Source organism: Ustilago hordei (genome assembly GCF_900519145.1).
Source record: "Ustilago hordei strain Uho2 genome assembly, contig: UHO2_contig_02, whole genome shotgun sequence".
Taxonomy (NCBI): domain Eukaryota; kingdom Fungi; phylum Basidiomycota; class Ustilaginomycetes; order Ustilaginales; family Ustilaginaceae; genus Ustilago; species Ustilago hordei.
Genome location: NW_024545252.1, coordinates 663,563 through 681,425, shown reverse-complemented (window position 1 = coordinate 681,425; position 17,863 = coordinate 663,563). Strand labels below are relative to the sequence as shown.

The 17,863-nt window shown below is 52.1% G+C and overlaps 8 protein-coding genes across 8 annotated transcripts; 6 read left to right on the top strand and 2 right to left on the bottom strand.

Annotated features, from left to right (window-relative positions):
• Window positions 1–434: 434 nt before the first annotated feature.
• Window positions 435–1,340, top strand: UHO2_01020 (uncharacterized protein; the record flags this gene model as incomplete). Its single annotated transcript, XM_041553488.1, has 1 exon — window positions 435–1,340. One exon carries the CDS (start codon window positions 435–437, stop codon window positions 1,338–1,340), a length of 906 nt encoding a protein of 301 aa, XP_041409422.1.
• Window positions 1,341–2,228: 888 nt separating this feature from the next.
• UHO2_01019 (putative SAC1 - recessive suppressor of secretory defect) lies at window positions 2,229–4,241 on the top strand (the record flags this gene model as incomplete). The annotated part of the gene is made up of 1 exon (XM_041553487.1): window positions 2,229–4,241. The coding sequence occupies one exon, from the start codon at window positions 2,229–2,231 to the stop codon at window positions 4,239–4,241; it is 2,013 nt and encodes a 670-aa protein (XP_041409421.1).
• Window positions 4,242–4,873: 632 nt separating this feature from the next.
• On the top strand, window positions 4,874–6,169 carry UHO2_01018 (putative NAD binding Rossmann fold oxidoreductase; the record flags this gene model as incomplete). The annotated part of the gene is made up of 1 exon (XM_041553486.1): window positions 4,874–6,169. The coding sequence occupies one exon, from the start codon at window positions 4,874–4,876 to the stop codon at window positions 6,167–6,169; it is 1,296 nt and encodes a 431-aa protein (XP_041409420.1).
• Window positions 6,170–6,300: 131 nt separating this feature from the next.
• Window positions 6,301–8,223, bottom strand: UHO2_01017 (uncharacterized protein; the record flags this gene model as incomplete). Its single annotated transcript, XM_041553485.1, has 1 exon — window positions 6,301–8,223. One exon carries the CDS (start codon window positions 8,221–8,223, stop codon window positions 6,301–6,303), a length of 1,923 nt encoding a protein of 640 aa, XP_041409419.1.
• Window positions 8,224–8,718: 495 nt separating this feature from the next.
• On the top strand, window positions 8,719–10,131 carry UHO2_01016 (uncharacterized protein; the record flags this gene model as incomplete). Its single annotated transcript, XM_041553484.1, has 1 exon — window positions 8,719–10,131. The coding sequence occupies one exon, from the start codon at window positions 8,719–8,721 to the stop codon at window positions 10,129–10,131; it is 1,413 nt and encodes a 470-aa protein (XP_041409418.1).
• Window positions 10,132–11,054: 923 nt separating this feature from the next.
• UHO2_01015 (uncharacterized protein) lies at window positions 11,055–12,587 on the top strand (the record flags this gene model as incomplete). The annotated part of the gene is made up of 1 exon (XM_041553483.1): window positions 11,055–12,587. One exon carries the CDS (start codon window positions 11,055–11,057, stop codon window positions 12,585–12,587), a length of 1,533 nt encoding a protein of 510 aa, XP_041409417.1.
• Window positions 12,588–12,704: 117 nt separating this feature from the next.
• On the bottom strand, window positions 12,705–16,442 carry UHO2_01014 (uncharacterized protein; the record flags this gene model as incomplete). Its single annotated transcript, XM_041553482.1, has 1 exon — window positions 12,705–16,442. The coding sequence occupies one exon, from the start codon at window positions 16,440–16,442 to the stop codon at window positions 12,705–12,707; it is 3,738 nt and encodes a 1,245-aa protein (XP_041409416.1).
• A 388-nt stretch (window positions 16,443–16,830) lies between these two features.
• Window positions 16,831–17,755, top strand: UHO2_01013 (uncharacterized protein; the record flags this gene model as incomplete). Its single annotated transcript, XM_041553481.1, has 2 exons — window positions 16,831–16,864; window positions 17,175–17,755. The coding sequence occupies 2 exons, from the start codon at window positions 16,831–16,833 to the stop codon at window positions 17,753–17,755; spliced, it is 615 nt and encodes a 204-aa protein (XP_041409415.1).
• Between the last annotated feature and the right edge of the window lie 108 nt (window positions 17,756–17,863).

Sequence of the window (17,863 nt, the reverse complement as noted above, 5' to 3'; positions counted from 1 at the left end):
CTTCGAATAATTTCAAGCCAAGCCTTCATCTTGAGATTCGCAATACAAAATCGGGCAAGAAGAAATGTCAAATTTTTCTGAGCTTTTTGTGCGGCGCGTCCAAGCCTCAGAACAGGCTCACACGGCAGAGAATAGCTTGCTCGAGCTTGCTTGTGCACAGGCTTGGTGTCCAAGAAGAACCTCGAATGTATCATGGTTCGTATCGTCAAGAACACGTCGTTATCATCCAAGCTTCTCACCTCCACCAAACCCGTCACCATCTCAACGCCAGAAAGTACCCCTTGCAATCGTTCTGGCCTAGAGACCGCTTTCCGACCTTACTTCGCTTCTGGACGACGACGTCGACCTTCGCTGCCAAGTATATCCTTGATACGGAACTCAACAACCCTTTCAGCAATCCTTCGCACGTAGCATAGCATAGAGCAACCGCCAACATGTCGCTCGCCGAATCCTCCTCCTCTGCCCTTCACATCGACTTCCCGGCTTCCACCGGCTCGGGTGTCATGCACTCTCGTTCCGTCTCTGGTGTTCACGTTCACCCCGTCGCACTCTTCTCCATTCTCGACCACTACCTCCGACGCAACGATGGTCAGCACCGTGTCATCGGTACCCTTCTCGGCACCCGCACCGAGTCCGAGATCGAGATCAAGAACTGTTTTGCTGTTCCTCACCATGAAGACGATGAGGAGGGCCAGGTTCAGGTCGACCTGGAGTACCACCGCAACATGTATGAGCTCTGCCAGAAGGTTCGACCGGATGAGGTCATTGTTGGTTGGTACGCTACCTCGCCACAACTCAACACCTACAGTGCTTTGATCCAGGACTTCTACTCGCGAGAGACTGCACCTCACCAGGCTGTCCACTTGACCATGGACACCTCGATCGACGGCTCCAAAGCTTCCGGTCTCGGCATCAAGTCTTACATCTCATCACCGTTGGGTGCTACCCCTAAGGCCGAGAACTGCGTCTTCCTCCCATTGCCCACTAACCTCATGCACTCGACACCAGAGCACTCCTCGCTTTCGCTTCTTGCTTCGCAAAACGTCTCTTCGCCTTTGAGCGACCTCGATGCGCTCGCTGTCAGCCTCAAACAGGTTCAGGCACAACTCGACCGTGTTCTTACCTACGTCCGTGCTGTCATTTCAGGAGAGAAGGAGGGTGACAAGGCTGTCGGTCGCTTCCTTAACGACACCATCAGCGTTGTTCCTGCAGGCATGGACGACAACAAGCTCGAGACTCTCTTCAACGCTCACCTCCAGGATGTCCTCATGGTTTCCTACCTCGCAAACGTTGTTCGCGCCCAGGCCGAGGTTTCCTCCCGCCTCACTCTTCTCACTTGAGCGTTGCATTCCGAACCTATAGATGGGCCGGTCTCCTGGCGATCCATTATCACCAGATGCACAACTGCTCGCTGCACAAACCAGCATACTCGTCCTCAAAAATGCTCGACTGACCTGACTGCTGGTTTGCATAGCAGAGCTGTCAGCACCTTTCCCTTGTCATTCATTTGTACATGTAGCCTCGCTGCGATATCCAAAACACTTTACTGCATTGATCTTTGACTCGGTTGCTTTCCATCTCAGCGTTGCTGAGAGCCTTTTTCGCGCCAGAAAGCTCTCTTCGAGGACCCGCAGGCGCTGGTTTGAGATATTCTCGCTGCTTGATCGTGGTGAGACTCGGAACATCTTGCTATCGAAATGCTCTCGGCGTTCGATCTCCATTGCCCAGACAAGTGTGTGTGTGTGTGTGTGTGTGTGCGAGTGTTGTTTGTTTGCAGTTTTCGCAGCAACTCAACTCATCGGATAGAGATGCCGGCATCGGGAAAGTGAATCGGGCGATTCCGAAGAGTGACGCTCGGATCGCTTTTTTCTTTTCTTTTTTTTTCACGCAGCATTTCGCTGGTTTCTTTTGGTGTGGATGGACTGTGCTCCACACGCTACGCATAGGAGAGCCTCCGTTTTGGAATTCGCGAATTTGAGGTTGAGCAGCGGCACAAGCGTCATACCTCTTTTGTGCGAGCTAGCTGGCTATGCCTGTCCGCTGCTGCCGCCATCGACTCAGCCAGAAGATCCTCCTTGACACATCCCTCTCTTGCCACTCGACCGTCACCGATCGCACAAAGGGCAACCACTGCCTTTTTTCAGTCTCGTCCTCACTTTGTTGCTCCTTCTGAAGGTAACAGGGATCCTCACCTCATCCCCTTCTGTCTGGAAGAGGAACAAGCCAAGATGTCGTCCTCGAACGGCCTCCCCCAGCTTTGGGATGGCTTCCGCCTGCGCATCTCGCCGCAAGCGTACCTCTTTGAACCAACGTCCCCTTCTGGAGCCAAGGAAACTCTCGTGATCGACCGCAATGACAGCTCGATTCGACTCGCCAAGGATGGCTCAACACCCAGCGGTGACAAGACCATGTCCGTAGAGGGCATTGTCGGTATCATCAAGCTTCACAAGTCCGAGTTCCTCGTTGTGATCACAAGCAAGAAGAAAGTTGCTGAGATCGCAGGTGCCGATGTCCACATGGCAACCGAGTTCCGCGTCTTGCCCCTGGAGAAGGAGGCAAACCCTTCGTTGCTTAAGCACCCAGTCGAAAAGACCCTGCTTGGTCTGCTCAAATCACATCTCTACAGTGCTCCCTTCTACTTTAGCTACGACTACGATCTCACTAGCAGCATGCAGCGTCAAGCAGGCATTCAGAATCCTTCTGCTTCTCTCTGGCAAAGAACCGACGACCGTTTCTTCTGGAACCGCTTCCTCATGCAACGCTTGGTAGAGACTACACAGACGAGCGGGCACGATCTTTCTCGTTTCATCCTGCCTTGCGTCTTTGGTTTCCTCGAAGTCAAAGAGGTCAAGATCAACAACCATGCCTTTGTGCTCGGTCTCATTGCTCGTCGATCGCGTCATCGTGTTGGTACACGCTACTTCTCTCGAGGTATCGATCTCAATGGTAACGTGTCCAACTTTAACGAGACCGAACAGTTTCTCATCACCAATCCCAAGGGAGGTCCGACTATGAACAAAGCGGATGGCAGCATTCGCAAGAGTTACGTTCAGACTCGTGGTAGTGTGCCCGTGTTTTGGGCTGAAGTCAACAATCTCCGCTACAAGCCCGATTTGCATATCATGGAGAAGCCCGAGACTGCCGACGCTACCCGTCGTCACTTTGAAGACCAAGTGGCCTGCTACGGTGATAACTACCTCGTCAACCTCGTCAACCAGAAGGGATACGAGAAGCCGGTCAAGGAGGCTTACGAGCGTGCTGTTGAGAAGCTGCACAATCCGCAAGTTCACTACACGTACTACGACTTCCACCACGAATGCAAGGGGATGAAGTTTGAGAGGGTCATGGACTTAATCGACCGCTTGCAGACCAAGGGCTTGAAGAGCAACGACTACTTTGCTTCCGAGAACGGCAAGGTGGTCAGTCAGCAGCGCTCGGTGGTGCGAACCAACTGCATGGACTGTCTTGACCGTACCAATGTTGTTCAAGGCACATTGGCACGATGGATTCTCAACGAGCAGTTGCGGGCTATTGGCATCCTTTCCTCGGGCGAGAAAGTCGAAACGCAGAATGAATTCATGCATGTCTACCGCAACGTTTGGGCCGACCATGCCGATGTCATCTCCAAAGCGTACAGTGGCACGGGTGCACTCAAAACCGATTTCACCCGCACAGGCAAACGATCCAAAGGAGGAGCCCTACAAGACGGAGTCAACTCCATCACCCGTTATATCAAGAACAATTACTTCGACGGAGCTCGACAAGACGCATACGACCTCTTCACCGGTGCTTGGGAACCTTCCAAAGGTCTCCCTCACCCTGATCAGCGTGCTGTGCTGGTCAGAGCCATGCCATGGGTGTACCTCTTTTCGCTAACAATGATCTTTGCCAGTTTGGTGCTGCCGAGACATACGGCTGCTCAGACTGTTGCAAGTATTGGAGGTCAGAGTGCAGGCGAGGCGGTAAAACAGTCGGCGTTTTCGAGCCACGTGTACTTCTTCACGCTCTGGTTGGTTGTGGCGGTGGGTAGTGCACAGTTTATGGTTTCGAGGGGGTTGGATTATGTTGCTTGGCCAACATTGAATCGGCCCGATGAGACGATATTCTATGATGGACCTGGGTTTAAGTCGGGTGCGAAGGGTAGGACAGGGGTGGTTAATCCGTTGAAGGCGCAGAAGAGTGCGAATGGGCCGGTGTCGGGTGCGGGTAGGAGGGGTGAGGCTTATTCTGTTCCTTCCTAGGCTGCATCGCGATACTATTCCGAAGTCAGCTGGGCTGCTCGATGTACCACCTTGAGGTGAAGCCAAGCCTATTGTTTGTCTCCGTCTCTACTCCGTTTTGAAGCTCTAATAGAATTCACAAACGCGATTGATTACAGTATTTCTTTTGTCCTAGCTTGTGGTTTGGTCCGAGTTCCTTCTTCCAATGTGGTGAGCAGATGTGGGCTGAGCAGCATTGGGCGAGGCATGGCAGTAACGATTGGGAGCGTGTGGGTTAGACATGTCAACGTGGTTCACGTGGGGGCAATTGAGCGTGGGGGGTTAGGCAATATCAAAGTGGGCGCGTGCAGAAATTGGTCAAAGCGCTCTCCAAGCGGATATTTTCTTCTCAAAGAAGAGGAGGCATGCACAACCGGCCCCCGCGGTCCGCAAATCCGACCCTGTCACTGTGTCGTGCCGTTTCTTGCATCTCTTCTCCTCCTCAACCCCCGCTTTGGTTACCGACGCATCCCCTCACTCCGCCGCATCACCCTTTGCTACACTCCTATATAGCCTCTCTTCAAACCTCCCGCACTTGTCTTCTCCCGCACTTCTCTTGGGTCCACATTCAACCTTCTCCACACCAACCCAAACACCAGGTGTTTACAGCAATCATGTCCAACAATGGCCTTCCAACAGTCCTTGCCGTCGGCACAGGCGAATACACAACCGGATTCGTTGGCAACTCTCAATCGCCTTCCGACAAGAAACTCGGCGTTGTTGGTCTTGTAATGTTCGATCTTCGTCGTCGTAACCTTATCGCGCCCGAGATTAAGATGGTTGGTACCAATGGAGACAAGTTTGCCGGTATTCGTCAACATTTTAAGACCAACATCGAGGCTAGATACCGAGAGATGGATACCACTTTCACTTCCTATCCCGCTGCAGGTGTGCGCGACGGTGATGCGTACAAAGGGGCTATTGATAGCTTGAAGGCTGGAGATGCGATTACGATTTTCACTCCGGATTCGACGCACTTCGATATTGCGCTTTATGCGATTCAGCGAAAGATCCATGTGTTGGTGACAAAGCCAGCAACACAAACGCTGAAAGATCATCAGGAGTTGCTTAAGGCAGCAAGGGAGGCGGGTGTGCTGTGCATGGTAGAGCATCATAAGAGGTTCGATCCTGCTTATGCTGATGCTAGACAACGAGCTAGGGATGAATTGGGGGATATCAACTATTTCTACTCTTACATGAGTCAGCCTAAGAACCAACTCGAAACGTTCAAAGCTTGGGCTGGACGAGACAGCGACATTAGCTACTACCTCAACTCTCACCATATCGATATCTGTCTTTGGATGGTTCAGAACCGTGCTACACCCCTACGAGTTACCGCTTCGGCATCGAAAGGTATCGCCACCGAAAAAGGCTGCGTGGAGGCAACGGAAGACACCATCACTCTCCTCGTCGATTTTGCCATTTTGAAAGAAAACAGCACTGAGATACAAGAAGGCAAGCGAGCAACCGCAATCTTCACCGCCTCCTGGACCGCCCCCCAAGGAGCTGGTGTACACTCCGAACAACACTTCCACTACGTCGGCACCCAAGGTGAAACCCGCATCAACCAAGCTAGACGTGGATACCAGTTTACTAAAGAGGATAGCTCCCAACAGGCAACGGGGGGTGCTTGTACGGATTACAACCCTTTCTATATGAGGTATACGCCTGATGCAGAGGGTTACTTTGCTGGCCAGCATGGATATGGGTATATTTCATTAGAGAACTTTGTGAATGCTTGTACAAGGATCAACAGAGGTGAGCGCAAAGCGGTGGATTACGATGTTGTGTTGCCGACGATCAAGGATACTGTTTTGACGACGGCGATCTTGGAAGCGGGTAGGAGGAGCTTGGATATGAAGAAAAGCGTTGGGATCAAGTACAACAACGGAGAATACTCTCTTGAATAAACCTTTCTGGTCTCGTCTGTCTTTTGTTGTCATCGCTTCAATCTTGGTATCAGTATCAAGCTTCAAACCATGAGGTTATGCGTATGCGGTAAGATTGCATGAGTAAAAAATCAATGATAGAAAGCGATTGGTTAGGGTCGCTTATTGAACATATCGAGCGCAGAATAACTCTCATCATCAACATCAATCCCCGCAGCAACCTTTCTCTTCCTCTTCTGCTCTTCCTCTTTCCTCATCTTCTCCATCCTCTGTTTGACCGCAATCCTGTTTGGATCGATGACATTCTCTCTCTTCTTCCTCAAATATCTACTCAACGCCTTATTCTTCCCTCTCATCCTATTCTTCTCTTTCTTCTCCTTCTTCGGTCCTTCATGAGCTGCGATCGTCTCTGCTAATGAACCGACACCATCAGCCTTGAACACGCTTTCCTCCTCTCCATCCTCACCCAGTGGTTCTGCGTCTGGATTGTCGAGCTGCATCCTCTCCACTCTCGAGAGCTGAGAATATGCCCTCCCATCCGCACTGCGTGCAACCGCGTTCGGGTTTCGTTTGGCAATTTCTGAGAGAATCCGATCTTGTTCAGCAGCAGAAACATTCGTTTGCGCAACATGGACAGAACCAAGAATGGAAGAGTCGATAGAGATAAGATCGGGAGAGATTTTGTCGAGAAGTTGGTGAACTTCGCGTTCGCGACGAGCATTGCGAGTTTCGAAGGGATCGACTTCGGAAGAGTCAAAATTGGGTTCTCCTGCACCGGGGACGAGGAGAGAGGTGAACCCATTGGAGTGGCCTACGCCGAGAACGTCTTCGAAAGGGCAGAATTTGACTTGCAGTGGTTCAGAACGTGGGAATCCTTGAGTGATGTATGGTCCAGGTGGGGCGTTGCCGAGCGGTGCATGGGTGTCGTAGACCGAAACATGTGGGCCCCAAGCTACACCGAGGAGACCGCGCTGAGAGTATTGGATATCCGATGCGGGTCGACGGGCTTGCCATTCTCGTCGGGGGCTTTTGCCGAGCATTCGTGTGTCCCAGACTTTGATGGTTCCGTCCATACCACAAGTGGCCATGTCTCGACCGCCGTTCCGCGCGTCGATGCTTATCCCTGTTACCGGACCGCGATGGGCGAGGAGTTTGACAGCGGGTGTGGAAAGGTTTGGAGTCCACATTGTAACCGTTCCATTACTGTGTCCTAAGTGAAGCACCGCAGTTAGAGGGTTTTGTGTCATCGTATTACAATTCCCCAACCCAGTCCTATGCTGGCTGATCAACGTACCCGTCGACGTATCCTGATACTTCAGATACCCCGTCGCCCCCACCGATGCCAACAAAAAGTGATACGGCAAGAACTCCAACCGATTCACATCGGTATGGTTCTTTAACTTATGAATCTCAATCCCCGCATCGTCATAGATATAAACATACTTCTTCTGTGCCGCTGCAAAAAAGCTATTGTTATGTAACCATTTCACATCTCTGACCGTCTCCCTCACTTGAATCTCACAGCTCAACTTTCCCGTCTGCCAATCAAATGCGGCTAGATGTCCTTTTCTCCCACCAATCACGAGATGCCTTCCATTCCTCGTATAATCACATCTATACGGTCCAAGTCCAACACCTTGTTTCCCCCCATCAAGCTTGAGCTCGAAACCCTTGGTGGCAGTGTCTATGCCGACGTTGTCACGAATCTGTTGTTGGGTGACTTTGAAGCTCCGTTCTAGTTCTCCTTCGGTTTCGATCATTCCAGCGCCTTCGCTGGGCGCGGAAGTGTTGAGGTATTCATTGGCGAGACGGGCTGATTCTGCTGCACGTTTGGCTGAGAGATGTTGATGGGCTAGTTTGGATTTAAGCTTCTTGTCTTTGACGGAGGTGACTGCGGTGGGGAGTTTGGCATCACGGAGGGAGACAGGGGTGGAGCTGGTGATGGAACGGGGGAGAGAGGTGGCCGACGAGATCGAGTTGGCTTGCTTGTCGAGCGCTGTTTGGGAGTGGTAGGGTTTCTTCTCCTTGTTGGACTTGCCGCTGTTGCGGTTGGGTTTGGAAGGTCCTGCTTCCATCGTGGCGATTGATTTGAGCTCGAAGCTCCAAGGGAGGAGGATCGAGGTGTAGTAAAGCTGGTCGTAGTGGAGAACAGTTTGCGGTTGTTGTTGCCGCGGGTTTGTCCGGAATGCGGGGCCGGAGTCGACCCAGAGAGGCGTCCAGAGCTGTTTCGTGTAACTCTGATCCTGGTCTGATAGTGTCGTAGGGTTGAGGAAGAGTCAGATGGAGTCGTGATGATGGTACAAGGGTCAGAAGGGTCGTGATGATGTGCTGCTGAGCAGGTCGAGAAGTTCAAGAAGAAAAAGTTGTCGAAACGACCTTTTTTTTGAATTGACCGAACCCTGAATTCTTCAAAAAATTTGTATACAAAATTTGCTCGAGCAATACAAACCCTAACATCCGCCACTTTCACTTCAATTTCAATGCGAGGTTTACTCCACCTCTCCTTCTCACACTTTCTCCCTCGTTCACCATCACCACCCACTAACGCTTAGCATATATACCCTTTCAAAATGGTCAAGAAACCATCCTCGAACCCGAAGCAAGCGGCTGTCTTTCAGCAAGATTCGGACTCGGATGCCGGATCACTACAGCTCGAATCAGGTAGTGAGTTAGGGTCTGACCTAGAAGGGTCCGATGATGCCCAGAATGAAGCAGAGGAGGAGGAGGAGGAGGAAGAAGAGAGACCGAAATATGCACAGTTCATGGACGACTCTGATCTGGAAAAAGCATCCGATGACTCTCAGGACGATTCCGAAGAGGAAGAGGAAGAAAAATACAGCAGCGTCGCCTCGGATTCAGACGACGTCGATGACCTCCAACAACAGATGAAGCAAATCCCATTCTCAGCGCTGATCAAGGCACAACAACAGCTCGGCGAAGCCGATGACGACGACGACTTCAGCGACGACCCAGACATTTCTGACTTGGAAGAGGACGAGTTTGCTGCCGACCGCCAACGCCTTGCTTCTTCCTCCAGTGATAAAGGCAAAGTACTGTCCAAATCCATATCTGTCCGAGACGACGCACTTGAAGCGAAACGACAAGAAGTTCGCGAACGGTTACGACAGCTCAGTGGTTCCGCTCCCTTTTCCTCCTCATCTGCTGCCAATGGCGAGAACAGCGGCTGGGCGGAATCCCGCGCAGCTCGAGAGGCCCGACGACAGGAGAAGGAACGCAAAGAACTTGCCAAACGCAGCAACAAAAACGCCCCAACCGAAATGTCTTCCAAACGACCCGTCTCTCGTCGTCGCAACGTCGTTGACACCCCCTCCACCTCCACCGCCCATCTCCGTGATCCTCGATTCGAATCACTCTCAGGTAGCACCAACAAAGATCTTTTCTCCAAATCTTACTCTTTCCTCCCCGATATGTTCAAAGATGAACTCTCCACCCTCAAGAAAACCCTCGCAAAGCTGAAGAGGCAAGAAGCGACCCAAGCTGGGCCGAAAGCGAAGAGTGAACAAGCTCTAGCGATTAGAGAGGAGAGGGCGAAGGTGGAAGCGGCGTTGAGGAGAGCGGAAGGTTTAGCGGGGGAAAGGGAGAGAAGACAGAGGGAGTCGGTGGTGAAGGGGAAAATTAAACGGGAGAATAAGGAGAGGGTGGAAAAGGGTCTGCAACCCTTTTATCCGAAACAGAGGGAGATTAAGCAATTGTTGTTGAAGGATAAGTATGACAAGCTTGCAGGAGGTGGTGGGGAAGGTGAGGACGGGGGAAAGAGGGTTAGTGGACAAGAGAAGAAACAGTTGAAGAAGGCTTTGGAGAGGAGGAGGAGAAAGAATGCGCAGAAGGAGAAGAGGGATATGCCGGCAGGGATCGGGTTTGCGAGGGAAGGGCAGGGTGCAGCTGTGCCGAAGAGGAAGAGGATGGTTGAGGGTGGGCCTTCTGGTCAGTCTCGCAATAAGCGAGCTATGTTTCGAAGGTAGCATGTCAATGTATCATATCCTTACGATATCAGCATTCAGCATCGTACGCCAACCAAGGTTTCTTGTAGCATAAACTGTTTGAACACAGCGCGAAGAAGTGATGTCAAAGAGAATGAATGCATCACGTGATTTTCAGAAAAAGGCGTGCGCGTCTGGACTGGACTCAGCCATCGCATTGTTCTGCTCTCCGCTCCGCTCTTCACAACATATTTACTCTCCGCCTCTCTCTTCACTACCATCATCTTCTCCAACACCAGGCATACGATAAGCAGCCTGTTTTGTCATTTTCGCCCGTCCTGTACACCTTCCCTTGCCGCTCGTTTCTGCGCTCGACCGGCCCCTCTTACGGCGGGCTGAGAGCCTCCTTGTCGAGCTTCGAGGACCTCACGGCTCTTTGCCTGCAATCCACCTAGTTTAGCGTGTTCTTATAGTCGATTTTCAGTTTCATTCGTGCGATTGAGTCCAGACGGGATGGTGATTTTTGGTCGGACGGGCTGATGTTCGATCGAACAAATCATACAAACGGAGAAATTTGGGCAACGACGCGCAACGCGCGACGCGCCCGATTAACGACCCTGCAGCCAAGCTTGCGACCAACCAACACCATCATATTTCCAAAGCACTCTCAAAATCATCAACACCATCATCATCCATGTGTAACCCTTTCGACGGCTTTGATCCGCTATCCCCTTGCACATCCCTTATATTACCGCTTTATGCTCCTATACCACACCTTGTACTTCTGCCACCTCGCGCAATCCCCAGCGTCCTGCTCACACCTCAACCTTTGATACACTCTCTCTGATCTTCCGAAGCGAACAAGCCACACCTACTACGCACTTGCTTGGAACAACGTACCGACTCGCAGGACAACACATAGCATCTCATTCCAGGCGAAACCTGAGTCTAGAGCACCCAGCACAATGTCACAAACACCATCCCGTCGCCGTCCGCTCGCAGTCGATACACCCGGTTCGGCTCGATCCAACACATCCACATCCTCCAACACCGACCGAGCGACACTCCTGGATCGCATTGAAGACCTTGATCTGCAGATTCACGATTTGCGCCGTCAGATTGCTGCTGAACGAGAGAAGCGTCGTTCTTCCACCCACTCTTCTACCTCTCTCCTCTCCTCTTCTTCTGCTTCGCTTTCACTCTCATTTCTGGATCCGGATCAACTGCGAGATGGAAGAGGAATCAAGTCAGCTTTGCTCGAAAAGCTAAAGTTGATAGATGATGAAGCGTTGACTTCACTCTTAACTACGTCAAGGGAGGGTTTGGTTAGGTGGATAGCGACCAATGGGAGCGCGAGCGCGGAGAAAGCGGAGAGTGAGGAGAGGGGGAAAGGATGGGTGGATTTGGGTTTGGTTCCGAGTAAAAGTGTCGGTGTTGAAGGTACCGGCAGTGGAAGTGATATTGATAAGAGGTTGGCGCTGCAGCAAGGGAATGGGAGAGGAGGTAAAAAGGGGAGGGGAGTGAGGGAAGAGTTGGGAGAGAAGAGACATGAACAAAGTGTTCATGACTGGTTGAAGGATCGACAACGACGTACAACCTCACTGGTCGATTCTTTGACTCGCTTCACGCATCTAGATATCTCTAACGTCGCACAAACCGACACAGCAGCCTCGTTAGATGGGCTCAGAGCTAGAAGAGTACATATCGAGGGATCATTTGCAAAACTCTTTCTTATCGATATGAAGTTCAGCGTCTCTGAGGACTCGTCCTCCAGCACATCTTCCCCACAGATTCAGAATCTAGCAATCACCCTTCCTTCGTGGCTAAAAGAAACCCTGGACGAACCACACAAGTTGTACTCAAAACTATTGAAACGAAACGACCTCCCCTCAATCCTTCTTATGCTGCGAACAATGCTCCCCCTCCTCTCCCTCCGACGTAATCTATACACATCTCTCATGGAACAATACACGAACTTGGTTCGAGAACACGTACGAACATTCGAGTCTACGACCGGAACGGATTTCATTCCTTACCATCCCCACAATACCTCCTCTCGCAAACGTACCTCCACTGCTGCCGTGGATGAAGATTTAGCTCGATCGCTCATCCTCCCTTCCCTAGCCGAGCCTTTCGTACTACAGAATGGAAATGGAGCAAAATTGACAATTCAGTTTGTGATAAGATGGAACAGGTGGGGATATGCAACACCGAATATCACAGTCACAGCCGAGGTGCCGGGGAAAATGCTAGATGCAAGAAGCAGGAGCTTTCTAGATGGATTCGAGGAGGAAGTGCAGCATCTACTCAAAGTTGCCATTGCTCAGGATGGGATAATTGGGTTACCGGATAAGGACGAGGAGGAGGAGCAAGTGGATGAGGCAGAAGAGAAGGTGATGGGACGATGGGGTGTTGCTCCGGCATTGAATGCTGTTGTTAAAGCGTTTTTCGGGTTGGAGAGTGAAGAGAGTGCAAGTGGTAGTGAGGAATCTGCGTAAGCCTCAGGGAGGGGAATGTATTCTATTTGCGTTTGTATCCAAACGATGATAATCAATCTATCCCAAGAATGTGTTGCAAAGTGACATTAAAAGTACAAAGAAGGCGGGACAGCGGGATTAGGTGCGATACTGTTGCGCGGGAGGATGCGGTTGACCAGGGATCCAATTCCATGAAGCGTCCCAGATTTGGTCTTGTTGTTGCTGCTGCTGGCCATACTGCCGCTGTCCGTCGATGTGATGAGCGTTTGTATCGAAGCCTTGCTGCGCTGGATGCTGCTGACCCTCTGCATAGCCCACTGACTGGTACTGTGGGTCAGAGTAACCCTGTTGCTGCGCTGGGTAGTACGGTCCACTGCTCATATCTGTGTGCTGCGGCGGAGCATGCGCAGATGGATCTGAGAATGAGCCAAACTTCGCATGGCTTTGGTTTGGCTGATACGGCGGACCAGGACCATACTGTGACTTTAGCTGAGGGTTGCACTGGGCCCACTGCTGCTGATCTGGGTAGCCATCATCGTACACTGCGCCTTTGGATTCGACGTCGCCGAAGTGCCTTTGCATCCCATCGTAGCCTGGCGCTGGTTGCATTTGTAGGTGCGATGGCACGTCTGGGTTGGGGTGGGATGGGCGATAGGTGTATGTATCAGAACGATAGGCATCGTTGGTGTTGTTCGCGTAGGTCTGGTCGGTAGGCGGTGCTGGATAAGGTGCATACGACGCTGAATCCTGTCCTGGCGCTAGTGCGCTCGGATCGGTGGCTTTGCCATCGCGATGCTGCTGACCCTGTGTGTAGCCATGCGTTGGTCCACCAGCGTTTCTGTCTTGGTATGGTTCAGAGTAAGCCGGATCCTGATGCACCACTTGATAAGGACTCGGCACGTGCTGCAGATGCGACGCTTGTGTTCCGAACTGTGTCCCTCCCGTTCGGGCTGGGTACATCTGCCGCGGGCCATGCACCTCAAATCCTTGCTGCTGCTGCTGCTGCTGCATCTGCTTGTTATCCTTCCCGTACACGCTGGGCTCGGGATACAACCCAGGACCGCTCTGCGTCGAGCTACCCGGGCTGCTGAACTGCGAGTTATCCGCCACACTTCTGACACTCGTATGCATCGGCGACCTTTGCTTCCCCGAGCTATTCGTCAGCACACTTGGACTAGCTGTTGTCTGCTCACTATCCAAACTCACACTCCTTGCATTACTACTCGCTTTTCGATGCGCACCTTCACCCGTCGACCCTGCGTCAGGTGTGGTGACTGAGCTACTAGCGTTCTTCCCCGATTTCCTGATTGGCCTTACATCACCTTCCCTCATATCCGAGCCGAACACTTTGACGGCGTACTCGGTATCTTCTATCTCCTGAATAGCCTGTACATGGAGGGAACCCATCATGCTCGCCGCGATCTCATCTTCCACCTTCTGGCTATCGGCTATGCTCTGTACCATCTCTGGTGTGTCTGGCGCCAATTCTTCAGCAAGCGTCTCGATCTGCTTCTTCTTGCTAGACAGGAGAAAGGCGTTGTTGAGGATGGACTCTACGTGGGAGATCTGAAGCCGTTCTTCAGCGGAAGCGACTTTGCGCATGAGGATTTCGAATGGTCCCTGCAGGTAATCCGCGATGGGGTTGGCGGTGGTGAAAGGCATCTTGAGTACCCCTGGCAGATCCACGTTGACGTGGCAAGCTCGCAGAGATTTGACACAGTTGGTGAGAAGCGGTAAGAGATGGTGGTTGAAGTAAGATGCACTAGCACCCCATGTTTCGACCACCGACAATCGCAAATCAGCCGCTGCTAGCAAGGGCACGGCGAACAACCCAGCCTGAACAATGGGAGGAGCCACAATGCAAAGTGAGGGAATCTCGCTACCCGCCGTCTCTTCGAACGAGACGAAATCGTAGAGCTGCGGCATGACAGGGGTTAAGCTGGATATCAACCCCATCGCTTTGAGCATTGCGTCGGTGAAAGCAAAGTTGATCAGGATCGCTTTTGTCAATTGATCCTCCTCGTGTCCGATCATGATGGTCGCTGCTGACTTCCAAGGCAAGTTGTCTCGATAGAATGGCTCCGTAAGACGCTGCCTCATGTCAGCAACAAACTCCTTGTGGTAGACCGAGCCAATAGCGACTTGCAGCGAAGCAGCTTCGGCATTAGAAAAGATCGAATAGTATCGATGTAAGCCTAAGCCACGAGGATCTTTGCGGAACTCGGTACTCATGCTTCGCATCTGTTCGTTGAACTTGTACCTCCATTCATCGAGAGCCTTCTTATATCCAAGCGCTTGTTCCTCAGCTTCCTTCTTGGTCAAAGTTGCTGCTGCGCGCTTTGTGTGGCGGTGATCGCGAGCGATGGCGTACAGTTCGGCACGTTGAGCCGTCCAGCAGCATCGACTTTGTTCGCGGGGCGACAAGAAAGCAGGTGGTGGTAAGAGCGCAGCGGTCAAAGCTTGGATTCGGACACGAGGAATGTCGTGCTCGAACTGGACTAGAGCGTCCCACTCGATGCGGTCCTCTGCAACGTCGATGGATGCTCGAAATTGCAAGAGGGTGAGCCAGGTGAAGGTGCAGAGAACTGCATGAGCATACTCGTCGCGCGAAGTATCCGAGGGAATACCAGTGGCGGGCGAGTCGACATCGAAAGTCTGACGGAGCGTAGGCAACTTAGCTGCAAGGCTTGCATAGCCCAGCCTCTGAGCCACACCAAGAGCAGTGATAGAGGCTGCTCTTGGATTGAGGTCGAGCGCGAACTCTAGCAGGCCGTCGTTCTCCTGTTCTGATGTAGAGAGGGGACGATGGTCCTCGGCGAGGCCGTCAACTGGTAAAAGCAAGAAGGATGCGCAGTTATGCAATGCAAAAATGTTGAGGTGGTCATTCAGTGGAGTATGCATTGCACGACGAAGCAATGCGTCGACGGCCTTGCGTAGTGGCTTGCATGCTGGATCAATGGGATTAGTCGCCTCGCGATGTGGGAGAGCAGTGAGGTAGATGGTGAGCAGCAAGAAAGTCTGCGCCTCGGTCTGACATGTTGCGAGACCGAGCGAGTCTTCAAAGGGAGTTGACAGGAACGGCGAGAATGCACCGTAGAGTCCCTGGAAGAGGATGCGCAGATGATGTTCGTGCGGTACGAGGAATCGGCAGAGGAAGTCAAGTTCCTCTTTTGGGTATGGCGTCAACAGAGACTGTCCTGACATGATGCGTGCTGCTGCCTTGCCAGCACAAAGACGTTGTGATGCTTGCTTCCAGTTCTGTGAAGAGCTTGAGCCAAAAGCGCCGGAAAGATTGAGGATGCAGTCTTGTGCTTCACGTTTGAGAGCAGGGTTGGCACCAATGAGTCTGGAGAAGGCATTTGCGGGCAGGACAGGTCGCTCGAGGCAGCTTGGCGGAGCGAGGTTGAGTGAGCAGATCTCGATGTCGCGGTATATGGAGCGGGTCAATGCACTGGGCGAGATAGCTGGAGAGAGAAAGATGGCTCGATCGTTGCTGAATGGGTCGGAAGCAGCGGCGTTGAGATGATCGGGTCGCGAACGCTTCTGTGAGCGTGGTGGCTTGTTGTGCTCTGCAAAGGGTGAAGGGGTTGAGTTGGTGGGCTGAACATGTTCTCCTTTGACGACTTGACCTGTGGGCGACTCGTAGAGACAGTCGATGCAGAGGGTTTTGCAACGATGACAGATGACGAAGGACGGTTTGGATGACTGTGGATGGTTGGATGACTGTGGATCGTCGGTTGGAACAGTCTTTGCGCCTGCAGCTGGTTCACATCGTGCTTTGAGCTTGCGACAGGCGAGGCAGGCACGCCAAGTCTTGGGACGCTTTGCGCCCTTGGGCATGCGCGTGTTGACGGTAGCTTTAGCAGCTTCAGACATGGTGAGGCTGCTGACGACGAGGATGCGATGGAATACAGGTGGACGTGTGGAGCTAACTCGCTAGAAGTCTGGAGAAGGCTGCATGCTCTTGGTGACGTGAAGCGAAGCGGAAAAGAAAGCTTGGTGGGGTGTGCTTAAAGCATGTCGATTTAAGCTCAAGGAAGCCAGGTGAAAAAGATGGGGAGATAAGGAGCGTAGATATGAAAGCCAAGGTTACACCGACGTCGAGACTTTGCAGTGATGGTGCGGTCCGATCGGTGGGGATTACGTTGTTGTCTACTATTTCGCAGAGGTAGCGGTGACCGAGACGTGGCTTGATATGGATGAAGGAGAGGCAGCGAGTCGTGCGCGATGTAAAGCTCTAAGGAAAGAGAAGCAAGCGAGCGAAATGAAGGTACCAAGGATCGAATCTCGTCTCGGTGGTACGGCGAGGAGAGGGCGTTGCGACCTTTGATGATCAAGAGGAGATGAGCTGAAGAGGGTGAAGGATAGCTAGGCGGGGCTTTGGTGTCGGAAGATAGTAGTTAATTGCGTCCTACACAAGTACGCTCAGTCGAGGCGAGCGAAAGCACAGGAAGAGACAGTGGAGATAGAGAGAGTAGAGACAGAGAGAGAGTTGGAGACAGAGAGAATGAGCTTCTTCTTCTGTTCATGCTTTCGCCTTGAACGACGGTCATGGCTTAGTGGGTGCGAATGTTGTGCCTGCTTGCTTGCTTGCTTGTCTTCGCAAAGCCAATGCCAGTGCTGTGCAGCAAGCTGCTACCGTTTTGACAGGTATTGACCCTGTTGCCGGAGCACTCGCCTTCTTGCCTCTGGTAGACTACAAGCTGATCACCAACTATCCTTCCGTCCAACTCCCTCAGGGTAAGTTGGCATGTATCCCCGTCATTCAGGGTAACAACCTCGACGAAGGTACCCTCTTCGGTCAAAAGACTCTCAACTCTTCCGCTGAATTCGAGACATGGGTTCGCTCTGCTGCCGTCATCTACAACACTTCTTACGCCGAGACTGCTCTCCAGCAAGTCTTTGAGAATTACCCCGACGTCCCATCCGAGGCTTCGCCGTACTACAACGCCCAAACAGCCACTTCAGCGGGTACAACCCAAAACCTCGACTCTCGCATCTACGAACCCTTCGCAAGCAACCAGTACAAACGCTCATCCTCCTTCTATGGTGATTTCACATTCAACGCTCACCGTCGAACTTACTTGCAAGGAACACAGCTGCGGGGCAGAAGGAACAAAGATAAGACCTGGTCTTTCCAATTCAGTCAGAATGACAAGAGCCCAGTATCATGCATTGCAACGATCTAGGCACGCTGGCTTGGAGAGAGCTCATTGCCACGGACCATGTTGGTGTTTGAAGTGTTCTTGCTTAGTATGATGGTAGTGCTATTGCTCAATGACGACGACGACCCGTAT